Source organism: Sinocyclocheilus rhinocerous, unplaced genomic scaffold, assembly GCF_001515625.1.
Source record: "Sinocyclocheilus rhinocerous isolate Xijiao unplaced genomic scaffold, SAMN03320098_v1.1 scaffold393, whole genome shotgun sequence".
Classification (NCBI taxonomy): Eukaryota; Metazoa; Chordata; class Actinopteri; order Cypriniformes; family Cyprinidae; genus Sinocyclocheilus; species Sinocyclocheilus rhinocerous.
In genome coordinates, this window is record NW_015654520.1 from 439,398 (window position 1) to 453,564 (window position 14,167).

Consider the following 14,167-nt stretch of genomic DNA (forward strand, 5'->3'; position numbering starts at 1 on the left):
ATCTGCTTTATTGCAGGTACTACCTGAAGGAGTCCAAAGGAAGCAGAAGGTGGTTAATATTTCTGGAGGGTAAGTGTGAAGCGTTCAATCATCAGAATAACTTGTGTAGAAGATTTGATCACCATTGTGTGTATCTGTCATGCAGAACATGTAAGACACACGTGTCTCTCTGCAGGTGGCTGGTTCTGCTTCAACAAAGAGAACTGTGACAGCAGATACGAGACCACGAGGAGGCTCATGAGCTCCTCCAAATGGCCACAAACCAAGACAGGTTAGAAATGCAACGGTCTTGTCAACTGAAACTCCATTTCTAATAGTATTACTGGCTTATTCACAACCAGTCCAAATTTTTTGGCATGATAAACATACATGAACTAGATTTCAAAATGAATATGCATAGATTGTTCTCATTTCAGTTTTATTTCATAATGTATGTCTTTGTTAACTTTAGGCACAGGAATACTTGCGTTACTCTCCTTACCATACTGTGATGCCCGGTCAGGCCGCAGCGACGAGACAAAAACATTAGAACCCATTATAAACTAGGCATTTGTTGCATCCAGTGGGAACATAATTACACAGATCTTGAACATTGCATGTCCTCACTCCACTATTGTATAACTAAAAGTGACTGTATAACAAAGGCAGTGCTAGGTATATTTCCATTTCTGACACCTGCTTGTCACGGATAAGACGTTTTTTTTTATTTATCGTTATGCTGTTCAAACAACACCAAGAGTGCAGAGACAAGTGAGCCGGGTCCAGACTTCTCCTCTGATATTCACTGTCACTTAACAAAATACTCTGTTCATAAGCGCCACCAAGCTGTAGTTTTATGTAACAGCAGCAGCAGCTCTGGGCATGTGATCAAAAGTGCAAATCTTATTGGTTGGCCAGCTTCTTTCACAGTGCCATGGAAAATAGCTTAGAAAACCTCTGTTAAAAAATCATCACATTGGTAGTATGCAAATGTTTTTGTCAGTTCATTTTTATTGCATTAAATAATAGACATGGTGTGAACAGTCTTTCAAATACAAATAGCATTCCATGATTACTTTTTTCCTCGTATGCATGTGAACTTGACCGAGTTAGACATTTAGGAATGAACTGAACTTCTTGTTGGCAGATACTGGGGCGATGTGGTACCAGAACGATGCCGACAGGCTTATGAAGGAAAAGAATGGAACTGCTTCTTTGGATATAAAGTTTATCCTACCATTAAACGTGAGTCTAGGGCATACCAGGCACCAAACACGGCCACATTTTTCCTAGTTCTTTACAGACGATGTTGAGTTTGGTTACTTTTGTTAACCCAATGTGATGTTTCTTTGTCGCAGGCCCTGTGTTTATAGTGCAGTGGCTGTTTGATGAAGCCCAGCTAACGGTAGACAACATTCATCTGACGGGACAACCGGTTCAAGAAGGACAGTGGCGTTATATTCAGAATCTAGGGACTGAGCTGAGGAACACTCTGAAGGATGTCCCGTAAGTATGACCTGCCCTTCAGAGACTCTCATTGTGAAGAGAGCATGAATTTATATTTGACGTGAACACTTTTGCTATTTCTAATACTCTGCTTTTCACCTCCAGTGCCATGTTTGCTCCTGCTTGCCTTTCGCATGAATTCATAACAAGAAAGTAAGTGATCTCTTTGATTATTTTGTGTATCTTGTAGATCAGATTTGCTGACAGTTCAGGAGTATATTTATGCTTGTGTTTTACCACTTTTCTAGTTATTTACATGACGTTTAAATGAAGTTCAAATTGTTATTTTCCCCATTTCCATAATGAAATGGATGCTCATTGACTAGCTCTTCCCTCTTGTGTTTGTTGTAGTTACTGGACTGACGTCAAAGTCAAAGGCACGTCTTTACCCAGAGCGCTCCACTGCTGGGACCGCAGTCTACAAGAAAACAGCCGAAATAATAAATCCCCTCCCAAAGGCTGTCCCGTGCACTTGATCGACAGCTGTCCGTGGCCTCACTGCAACCCGACGTGCCCAACGATCCGAGACCAGTCGACGGGACAGGAGATGAACGTAATCCAGTTCCTCATGCACATGGGCTTTGATGTACAGAAGATGGCCCATCAGCAGGGCATGGACCCAAGTAAGCTACTGGGCATGCTCAGCAGCGGCAGCTAAATACCGTGGAAGGACTCGCTCCCGGTTGGGACCGTGATTCCCATCAGTCCGTTTGATACCTCCAACCCCACACCCGCCTCAGCTTTGACCTCAGGCTAAGCCCTGCATTTAGTCGGGGCTCTGTGCCAACTCTCTATGGGCTTCCGTCTCCAGATCTCCTCATTAATGATCAGTTGGTTTCCATTTTGCTCCAGTCTACACTATTACCACTGAGCAGCTTGGAGATGGTGGAGACGCCCAAAACGAAAAAAAGATTTGGAACAGAGCCCTTGTCAGATCCACCTCCGATAAACCATGGGCTGCTGACTGTTTAATGGTTCCCAACACAACACGGTACCAATGAAAGTACTGAAGAACCATGTAACCAGGACAATGTACACCAGCATCTTTGCTCTTAGTTTATCTTTTGGTTATAAAAGTATCACGAATGTAATCCAGTTTTACGGATCTTCAGCATTGTTGTTTGCTTAGGTTTTTATCTCATTTTCTTTTTTCTTTTTTTTACCAATATAGTAAGCCACAGTTTATTAGAGTTTTATGTGTCCATTCAGAGGAAGTAAATCCAGAGAGCAAGAGAACAGAGATTATCGATTATAGAGTTTATAATTGAGTTTATGAAGTACATATAAAATATATGGATCTACTCAAGACTATAAAGAATCTTAAAAACAGGAATTTTGGAACAGGCAGACACGGGATCACCTGCTCTAAACCCAACATCTTTCTTGGGGTATGGCTAAGTTATGATAAAATGTCGTCATAATAGTTAAGGAATAGTCAGCCCTATAATAAATTGTCACCATTTACTTAATTCCCATGCCATTGAAAACATGAATTATTTATTTCTTCAGTAAAACACAGCTGGAGAACTTCTCAAGAATGTCCAAGCTTCCGTTTTTGATACCATGGTCATGTATACTGCCAAAACGTACATAATGGCGCTGTAAAAGTATGATAGTAGTCCATATGATCATACTGTCAGGGTTGGGGATGAGGCGAGGTCTCAGTAGTGCAGAGTAATGGGCTTTTAATAGTAAAATAAAACAAAACAAGAAACAAAAACTACCCCGTGGGGGAAAAACAGGCTGGCAAGACAGGATCAGGACAAGGCTGACAGGATACATGCGATGACGAACTCGCACAGGACTGCAAACACAAGGAGAATAAATAGGGAGCAAATGAGGAGGGTAACCAGGGAACACAGGTGGGGCAAGTTAACCAATAATCAGGTAATAAGACGGGTGGGGTCAAGACAATTGACATGAGAACACATGGCACACAGGAAACAAAGACAAAAGCCATGTGCTCACACAAAACAAAAACACAAGCACACGGCCAGCAAAACAATCACAAGCCATGTGCTTGAACAAAACAAGACAGGAACACTCAGCTAATGAGAATACTCATAAGACGCGTGTTCACACAAGACAAGACAGCACGCAGCCAATGAAAACCAAGCTGCGTGCTACACAGCACAAGACAAAACAGGGCATGAAAGCACGCAGCCGTTAACACGAGCTGCATGCAACAACAACACAAGACAACAAGAAAAGCACGTGACCAAACACAAACCGCGTGCTACACAACACACGTGGACAGAAGAGCACATGGCCGAGCGAACTCGAGACCGCACGCTCCCACAACAAGACAGAACATGGAGCGTGCGTGTCCGGACCCCGACACGAGACCGAAACTCAACAAGACATGAGTGCCGGGATCCGAACACCACGCTCCAACATGAAACAAGGAAACAGGACACGCAGACGAGAGCGCACGGCTCGAGCACTCTCGAAGCCACACGCTCGCATGAAAACAAGACATGACGGGAGTGTCAGGGCTCTGTCACAAAACCATGGATAACACTAGACCGAAGTTACAGAACCCTGACACTTACATTATATTCCAAGTCTTCTGAAGCCATTCAGAAGTTATTCACCTCAGCCATAGCTCTCAAATCTCATTTGTGATCAAGTGGACACATAAACAACCATCAGTGACTTTAGGCCTTTTACCTGGACTCAAGTGCGAATGACAGTTGTGAGCTCTGGCACTAAAATCAGAATATGTTTCGTGGTATGGATGAAAAATCCATACTACGGATCATGGTATAGGAAAGTAATCATATGGACTATTTTTGGAGAATTCTGAAGCAGTATAAATCTACTTGTGTTTGTATACAAAAACAGAAGATTGGACATTGTTGAAAATTGTTCAGCTGCATGAGGGTGAGTAAATGATAACTGAATTTCAGGTGAACTATTCCTCTATGGTACAAAATATATACATGCTCACAAATCCAGGATGAAATGCTGATTCCTGAAAACAGATCCTCCTTTTCATAGTCACATTCCAGGCACACAATATGCTGAATGTAACCCTGCTACTCAGGTCGGTCTCTTTGCCTTTTTGGTGTATTTTCAGTTGAACTTTCACATTGTATTAAAATGGGGATTTCACTCATTTCACTGTGTAGAAACTCTTGGGACATCTTTTTCTTTGTATCCTAATGGTAAAATAAGACAAAATTACACTGTTTGAGTGCTATTCCCATTCATGTAATAAACCACCATTGTACTGACATGACAGTAAGGCGATGGTTGATCACAGTATTATCAATGCAACCTCTCACTTGATTGGGTATTGTGCTCTTTATCTATGTCTAGGTTTTCTTAACAGCTGACTCCTTTGTGAGTACTTTTGTCAAATGAAGACACTCTAGACTGTTAAAATATTTAATAGAAAATTACTTTTGTAATATAACTTTTATATAGCGGTCTCATGAAAAATAATAATAAAAAATAAACCAACCAAAAGAAAAGAAAGGTATTACTAATTGCTATTTTGTTCTGTAACATCTTTTTTAACAGAAAACTCAATCTACATTGCTAAGTTGCATATTTATTTTATGTAAATCATATTTATAATGCTATTTTCACAGTGAAGTGATTCTTTGTCATTTGTAAATAATGCTGTTTTTTTCTTGTGTTAAATGCATGTATGTTTCCATGAGAGAACACATTACAGTTATTTCAAAGAAACATTCAGTATTGCCTTTCTCATTTTTTAAAACACATTTAATTCCCAAATCCTCATTGCCGACCTCATGGTTTTACTGAATTAAGAACCATGATATTTTAACGCAGCATATTTTATATGCACAACATAACAGGCCTATTTCTATCAGGAATTGATTGGAGGGTGATATGTGGATTTAAGACCACACTGTAAAAAAAATTCCGTAAAATTTACGGTAAAAAAACGGCAGCTGTGGTTGCCGGAATTTTACCGTAAAATTAATGTCCAATACATAGTAGGGGAATTTACCGTTAACCATTTAACAGGTTTTTACTGTAGCATTTTTACAGTCTTTTACCGTTAAATTCACTGTAATTTTTTACAGTGTTGGGGGTAAAGCATTACAAGTAGCGCAAGTTATGTAATCTGATTACTTTTTTCAAGTAACTAGTAAAGTAATGCATTACTTTTTAATTTACAAGAAAATATCTGAGTTACTTTTTCAAATAAGTAACACCAGTTACTTTGTTTTCCCATTTATTGACTGACAGCTCTGCTGTCCCCATGTTCAGAGAAATCGGGAGTAAGTGCAGAGGCATTGTGTAAGTAAACATGATGTTACTGTAGTTCTGGACTAAATGTGAACATGCATTTACTCACTTGCACAAAAACAGATTCAGTATTATTCAAAATAAATAAAAACAGTTGCATGCAAACTTTTTTGGAATAAATAACACAAATATCCTTTATGGATTTAATCCCATTTTATTAACTAATTGTCTTTGCTACTGACCTTCAATTCAACCACACTAATAAGCAAAAATGACTTTAGACAAACAAAACATTTGTGTTTCTTTTTTTCTTTTTTTTATTGCTGAAGAGTGTCAAACTTGAATGGCTGCACAGCTGAAAGGTTTGTTTGAGCTGCATCCTCTACTGTACAGATGTGAATTTACATTTCCTTCAGCCTTTTTATATTAAAAACAAACAAGCAAGCCCAGCTCAGATTTAAAAAGTAATGCAAAAGTAACATAAGGTATTACTTTCCATAAAAAGTAATGTAATTTGTTACTTTTAAAGGGAGTAACACAATATTGTTATGCATTACTTTTAAAAGTAACTTTCCCCAACACTGTTTAAGACTGACTGGAGCCAAGTGTTTGGAGAGGAGGGGTTTCAAAACAAAACAAAACACACACACACACACACAAAACCGTGCACCTATTAGTACTTTAAATGTACATACTATTACCTGGATTGTACATATTAATACCTTTTTGAGGATACAGCCCTAGTGCCAACTGAGTGTACACTTGATGACTGTAGAAGAAGCATCTAAATGTAGCGTCTAAAAAAGTTAGGAAAGTATAAAAAGCTACTTCTTAATTTTAAAATAAAGACATCCAGAAGCATTAGTTGATGTAAAACAAAAATACCACTAAGGAAAAAATAAAAGAATGTCTTGAGTAGCATGTACAAGACTGACAAGCAATCTTTCATCTTCCGTTTAATCTTGGGCCATTACTTTGCACTTTTTCTTTGAGCCAGACAGATGTGCCAGGGCCTACACCTTGTAACTGTCCCTAAATAGCACACACACACAGTTTGCAACCATATGAAACACGACTCCCTGCACTGTTGCTTGACACGGACATTTGGATTCCCACCCCATTCCACAGTGGAATATAGGGCTCTATTTATAGAGCTGGTGGAGCCCGTGGCCCTGAGCTCGGCAGAACGCACTCATTAAAACCGCTTTCCCTAGTACACTTCAACTCAAAGCCCAGCACACGCCAGTGTGAGTGTGAGAGAGAGTGGAAACAGTGCTAGAGCGAGTAAGAGATCTAAGTAATAAGTGTTAAAAGAAGAAGAAAGTTTGAAGAAATTGAGAACCTGATACCATCTCATGTGGAATATTTACCGGATTATGCTATGAAGAGACACTTCAGCTAAAGCAGCATCTTGAAGGTAACATTCGACTTGTGTGGAACTTTCAGCGTAGAATCAGTGATCACAATCAACTGACAAATACCAAGAGCAAGACCTGCGAGGGCAAGGTGACTATGTAAAGACCCAAGCTGTAAGGTGTCAAAGGGAGCCATTGACTGAAAATTTGGAACTTTATGTAAATAACAGCAATTGTTTTGAATTTAAAAGACAATTATTTTATGGTCATCCTGTTGCTTTGCTATATTTTGCTAGGCGGTCTTTTGGAAATCTAAAAGTACTTGTAACAAAGATACTCTTCGACTCACAGACAGAGAGAACATCTAGAGTTTTTACTGTAATCTGATCCCACACACTCTGCAGTAATTATAAAGCAGAGCTGGGAAGCAGTAAAGGAGATTTGTCATTAAGGCTGCCTAAATAAAGAGGCAGGCCAAGGGCGAGGTTTGTGGATTGGGCCGTGGAGGTGCAGCGACACTCGTCTGATTCATCGAGATCCACCCAAAGCTTCCCATGGACCCCCAAGGAGGCCATTATCTAAACAAGGCGGCAGTGCTGTCCGGACTCGGCGCTGCCCGGATGTGCCAGCTCCTTCTCGGTTGCACCACCATGGCCCTGGTGGCCCACAGTGCGGGTTTCAGCGCCACCTACGGGACCTACTGCATGTTCGTCTGGTGCTTCTGCTTTGCCGTCACACTAGTGGTCTTCACCATGGACATGACGAGGCTACACGGGTGTATGCCCATCTCCTGGGACAACTTCACCGTGGCCTTCGCCATGTTGGCCACTCTCATGTACGTCACGGCATCAATAGTGTATCCGGTCTACTTCCTCAGGTCCGAGTGCCCACCTGAGGGCTGCGAGGTGCGCAACTATCGCATCGCCGTCACCGTCTGCTCCAGCGTCTGCTGCTTCGCTTACGGAGCTGAGGTGTTCATCACACGGGCCAAGCCGGGCCATGTGGTTGGCTACATGGCCACCGTGTCTGGCCTGCTTAAGGTGGTCCAAGCCTTCATTGCCTGCATCATCTTCGGCGCTCTGGCCAATGACAGTGAATACAACCGCCACATTCCTACACAGTACTGCGTGGTGGTCTACAGCCTGTGCTTCGCTATAACCGTGGTGGTGGTGGCTCTCACAGTCTCGGGGAGAACGTCTTCGCTACGCTTCCCTTTCGACCGCTTTGTGGTCATCTACACCTTCCTGGCTGTGCTGCTGTATCTGAGTGCTGCTGTGGTCTGGCCGGTTTTTAGTTTTGATAAAAAGTATGGCACCCCGGGGCGAGCAGAAGACTGCCCTAGAGGAAAGTGCCCATGGGACAGCAAGCTGGTGATCGCCGTGTTCACTTGTGCCAACCTGGTGCTGTACTTCACCGATCTGGTGTACTCTCAAAGAATACGATTTGTCTCGCATTCAGCTGCATGAGACCAGCTCGTCTCCAGTTCGGTGGATATATGAATACTGGAAATGAGGCATGACAAGTGTTGTAACAGACAGCCATGCCAATAGAATACAGCTGTGTGTACTTGTAGTACTTTAAAATATTCAGGATTTTTGTTGATTAGAATGAAAATGTTTAGACTTTCCACATGCTGGGGTTGTTGTTTTTTTTCATTGTGTTAATTAATAAAGTTGTTACTTTGCTTAGTAGAATGAAATCAAAGTACTTTTGGACTCCATATCAATGTAAAATGGACTTCTATGACAATACCTCTCTGCAATTCATTGACACTGTATGTCTTAAAGGGATAGTTCACCCAAAAATGTAAATTCTGCCATTGTTTACTCACCTTTATGTTGTTCCAAACTTGTATGACTTTCTTCTGTGGAACACACACACACACACACACACACACACACGTCTGGTGCACTATCCTTGTGGGGACTCTCCATAGGCGTAATGGTTTTTATACTGTACACACTGTATTTTCTATCTCCCTACACCAACCCTACATCTAAACCTACCCCTCACAGAAAACTTTCTTTCATTTTTGAATTTCATAAAACACCGTTTTGTATGTTAAAATGGACTTCTATGACAATACCTCTCTGCAATTCATTGACACTGTATGTCTTAAAGGGATAGTTCACCCAAAAATGTAAATTCTGCCATTGTTTACTCACCTTTATGTTGTTCCAAACTTGTATGACTTTCTTCTGTGGAACACACACACACACACACACACACACACGTCTGGTGCACTATCCTTGTGGGGACTCTCCATAGGCGTAATGGTTTTTATACTGTACAAACTGTATTTTCTATCGCCCTACACCAACCCTACATCTAAACCTACCCCTCACAGAAAACTTTCTGCATTTTTACAATCTCAAAAAAACTCATTCTGTATTATTTATAAGCTTTTGTACCCGTGGGGACCTAAATTGAGGTCCCCATGGGTACAAAAGCTTATAAATGGATTGGTGTGTATTCAGGTTTGAGAGAGAGAGAGAGAGAGAGACTTCTCTAAATATCTTCTATTAACTTCTACAGAAATTCATAGAGTTTGAGAATGACATGAGGGTGAGTAAAAGATGACAGAAATGTGAACTATCCCTTTAAGAATATTTTTTTTTGTTTCTGTATACTCAACACTAAGTTTGTTGTGAATTAGAATGGTTATTATATGGCTTGCTATGAGTACAACTTAAAGTGTATTTTTTATCATTTAAATATGCATAATGTTATGTGTAATATGTCACAACAGTATTATTATTATTATTATTTGATTACTAATATGGTAATGCTTGCATTTGGAAATTATAATTTCTAACACAGTCAGACTTTGTCAGCTGCTTATCCAAAGATGAGAGATCTGAGACATTTGACTAGGAGATGAGAATATAGCCTACCACTTGTTTTTGTATTGTCCATAAATATCATACAATTATTATTATTATTAATTTATTTTTTTATTTTCTTTATTTTTATTTTCTTTTAGCTCAGATTGCAATCCCTGTATATCTGGTTAATCTACTCAGATTCCAATAATATCTCAGTATGTTTTTTTTCTTTATTATTATTATTATTATTATTATTTATAGCATGTAACAATATATTGTTACTTATTCTCAATATTTAAATAAATCAAAATATCCTAACTCTATTATAAACATTTATAGGAGTTAGCTAAATCTGACTCATAAATCTGAAATGTTTATAAATAGACAAAATAACGTTTAAATTATTTAAAAAATACAGAGAGTTAGGAGTAGGTTTTGGGTTAGTCTGTAATTTAGCTACAACTGAAAACAACAGATCTATGGTAAGTCTCTAATAAATGTAAACTAGTTAAACATAGGTGAGACAGAGACCAAGAAATGAGTATTGATATCAATAAAAAAATAAACATCAAATAAAAAGGAATCTGGCCAATTTATCATACAGACGGATACAGTTTTGCTCTTTCTGTTGACACAAGCCCACGTGCTCATGAAGAGTGATGCAACTGGCTTGTCTGACAGCAGAGCTGGCCTATCAGGACGCATGGTGCATTCATGAAGTACAGCGATTGGCTGAGACTCAAGCACTGCTCGACCGTGATTGGTCAAAGCCTTTTACTCTACTTCAGGAAACGTCCACAGACAACGTGAACACAATAAACAAACGTGATTTAAGCAAAATATACAGTGCACCAGCTCTTCGAAAGACAATATTTCAGGTACGTTTGCTTTTAAACATTTAGTTTACTGCATTTATCTCGTTGACTCTGCTGCGTTACTGCTTTTTAATCCAATCAGGAAATAAAGTATACAGCAAGCAGACTCCGTCCTGATATCACCTCAGCTTATCTATGAAGTGCCTTTAGACGGATTGTTAACTTGTGTGTTTAGTCTGCTGGTGAATGCTGATCGGTGTGGTTGTTCACAGGTCAACATGAGCGTTGGGTTCATCGGAGCAGGTCAGCTGGCTCATGCTCTGGTGAAAGGCTTCACGGCAGCAGGTACAGCAGCAGCCACTAGAGGAGCCAAAACACTACAACGGCGAACAGCCCAAATCATATCAAACAAAACAAGACTTTACTGTATGAAATACACATAAAACATTTTTTTTTTTATTAGACTTGCAACTCCTAATTGTCAGAACATGTCGTCAAAAAGCTGTTTATTTACCAACATATGTAATGAAACATCAGGCATGTAAATGAAAACACTTTTGCCCCTGCTTATGAAAAAACTGCCAATAAAATGCCAAGGAAAAAATATTTTCAAAAATCCTTCTTACAAGCAATATCATAAAAGAAAGGAGTAAACTGATGTTTATTAAATGCACATGCATATATTAATAGTCACTTTAAAAAAAAACACCTTTGAAAGAAGCTAAATATTGCTAATGATAAATAATTAGAAAAAGGTTATATAAAATTATTAATAATAATAATTGCACGAATCAATCCATCCATCTATCTATCCGTCTATCTAATATATAAAGGTCACACTTTAGTTTGGGGACCCATTCTCGCTGTTAATTAACTATTAACCACAACTTTTTTTCCTCAATAAACTCCTAATTTGCTGCTTATTAATAGTTAGTAATAGTAAGGTAGTTGTTAAGTTTAGGTATTGGGCAGGATTAAGGGATAGGATTCATCTAAAATATGGTAATGCTGAATAAGCAATGGATATGTGCTCTAAAACAATATATATATATACACACACACACACACTACCACATAATGTTTAAAGACTTTTGGCCATATGATGTAACATCACATTTGCAAAAATACTATATATGCTTGTACCTTCCCTTAAAGACAACATACACCCTAATATATAATCTGATTCACATCAATACATTTCACTCTCCTGGTCATCAGGTATGATCGCCACTCACAGGATAACAGCGAGCTCTCCAAACACAGACCTGCCGACTGTCATTGGGCTAAGAGTGAGTGCTTGACAATGTTTTGACCAGCATCTGAGTCATGCTAAAAAGAGACAGCGAAATAGTTTGAAAGCAGCCATACACTTATGAATATCATTTAAAAAAGGCACTTTCTCTGTATTTCAGAAAATGGGAGCATACTTCACCACCAGTAATAAAGAGACAGTGAACAAGAGTGATGTTCTGTTCCTTGCGGTCAAGCCACATATCATCCCCTTCGTTTTGGATGAGATCGGGCCAGACATCGAAGACCGTCATCTCATTGTGTCCTGTGCAGCAGGAGTGACGATCAGCTCCATAGAGAAGGTCAGAATACTCCTATTCCACGACACACGGTGATGTAACAGATCCTGCCGGTTTGGTGAAGCAAAGCATTCAACAAAATAATAAATAAATGAGGAAATGTGAATGAGAAATAAATGAAAATATATACTAAATAAAATAAGTGATAAATATGTAAATACACATTTATGTACACTACCGGTCAAAAGTTTGGGATCAGTAAGACTTGTTTTTTAAAAAATTAAAGTCTCTTATGCTCATCAAGGCTGCATTTATTTGATCAAAAATGCAGAGAAAAAAAAACAGTAATCTTGCAAAATGTTATTACAGTATAAAATAATGGTTTCTGTTTTAATATCCTTTAAAATATAATTTATTTCTTTGATGCAAAGCTGAATTTCCATCAGCCATTACTCCAGTATAAAGTGTCACATGATCCTTCAGAAATCATTCTAATATGCTGATTTATTATTAGAATTATCAATGTTGGCAACAGTTGTGCTGCCAAATGTTTTTTTGGGAAACTGCAATACTTTTTTCATGATTCTTTGATGAATAAAAAGTAAAAACAAAACAAACAAACAAAAAACAGAATTAATTCAAAATATAAATATTTTCTAACAATATAAATCTTTGCTATCACTTCTTAACAATTTAACAAAGTAAAAATAGTAAAACACTTTTAAAAAAGTCACAGATTCCAAAAGAATATTAAGCAGCACAACAGTTTCCAGCACTGATAATAAATCAGTAGCATTAAAAATCGTTCTGATCCCACACGTTTGACCGGTAGTGTATGTATTTAATATTGACATTTTTTTTTGGTAAGTACATATTTATTTACACCTCCAGTCAAACTTTGAGGTTGGTAGGATTTTTTAATCTAATGTTTTTATTACAGTTTAAAAAAATGTAATTTATTCCTGTGATGCAAAGCTGAATTTTCAGTGTCATTGCTCCAGTCTTCAGTGTCACATGAAAATTCAGCTTTGCATCACAGGAATAAATTACATTTTAAAACATATTCAAATAGAAACAGTTATTTTAAATTCTAATTATATCTTACAATATTACTGTTTTACTGTGTTTATAATCAAATCAATGTAAATGTTTTTTTTAATGGAAATTCAACATTTATTATTTATGTATTGAGAATTCTTCTAGTAATGCCTGTTTCTGAACACGGCAGTGCAAATGAAAGGTACTTCATTTGATTATTTTCTCTTTTTTTATTTTAACTTGGATGCAAATCAGGTTATTCATAACAGATTAATCATTCTTGCATCGGTGCAAAAAACAGCTTCAAATTATGCAAAACTTGATTTAAAAATAAAAGACTCAAAACTGTACAACCAATATTAAAGGGGTCATATGATGGTGCTAAAAAAGAACATTATTTTGTGTATTTGGTGTAATGAAATGTGTTTATGCGGTTTAAGGTTAAAAAAACACATTATTTTCCACATACTGTACATTATTGTTTGTCCTCTATGCCCCGCCTTTCTGAAACGCATCGATTGTTACAAAGCTCATCGGTCTGAAAAGCGAGGTATGCTCTGATTGGCCAGCTATCCAGTGCGTTGTGATTGGCCGAATACCTCAAGCGTGTGACGGAAATGTTTCGCCCCTTACCATACTGTGATGCCGTGTCCGGCCGGAGCGACGACACATAAACAATAAAACCCATTTTAAACGAGGCATTTGTTGCATTCAGTGGGGACATATTTACTGATTATAATGACTTATACTGTCTTTTTATGCATCGCGCCGCATAAACATAAAACCATGTCTGCATTTGTGATCGGAGAAATGACAAACAACAAGCACTACCCTACACTGCTCAAAACTCGCGTTTGAATAATCAGTGGCAAATCCTTTAAATATGAAAACGTACT

At 38.4% G+C, this 14,167-nt stretch overlaps 3 protein-coding genes across 3 annotated transcripts in view; all 3 read left to right on the forward strand.

Moving 5' to 3' along the window:
• LOC107717474 (palmitoleoyl-protein carboxylesterase notum1a-like) overlaps positions 1-2,980 on the forward strand; it is a 6,728-nt gene extending 3,748 nt beyond the window's left edge. Inside the window, exons 3-9 of the mRNA XM_016524236.1 lie at positions 17-69; positions 176-271; positions 452-497; positions 1,127-1,224; positions 1,338-1,485; positions 1,591-1,638; positions 1,837-2,980. Coding sequence (XP_016379722.1) covers positions 17-69; positions 176-271; positions 452-497; positions 1,127-1,224; positions 1,338-1,485; positions 1,591-1,638; positions 1,837-2,143 — 796 coding nt within the window. The 3' untranslated portion in view covers positions 2,144-2,980. The remainder of the gene's footprint in view (positions 1-16; positions 70-175; positions 272-451; positions 498-1,126; positions 1,225-1,337; positions 1,486-1,590; positions 1,639-1,836) is intronic.
• A 3,971-nt stretch (positions 2,981-6,951) lies between these two features.
• LOC107717480 (myeloid-associated differentiation marker-like protein 2) lies at positions 6,952-8,875 on the forward strand. The gene has a single exon (XM_016524243.1). The coding sequence runs from the start codon at positions 7,619-7,621 to the stop codon at positions 8,528-8,530; it is 912 nt and encodes a 303-aa protein (XP_016379729.1). The 5' UTR covers positions 6,952-7,618; the 3' UTR covers positions 8,531-8,875.
• Positions 8,876-10,649: 1,774 nt separating this feature from the next.
• Positions 10,650-14,167, forward strand: part of LOC107717481 (pyrroline-5-carboxylate reductase 1, mitochondrial-like) — an 8,634-nt gene continuing 5,116 nt past the window's right edge. The window contains exons 1-4 of the mRNA XM_016524244.1: positions 10,650-10,767; positions 10,977-11,049; positions 11,923-11,993; positions 12,117-12,296. Of these exons, the coding sequence (XP_016379730.1) occupies positions 10,983-11,049; positions 11,923-11,993; positions 12,117-12,296 (318 nt within the window). The 5' untranslated portion in view covers positions 10,650-10,767; positions 10,977-10,982. The remainder of the gene's footprint in view (positions 10,768-10,976; positions 11,050-11,922; positions 11,994-12,116; positions 12,297-14,167) is intronic.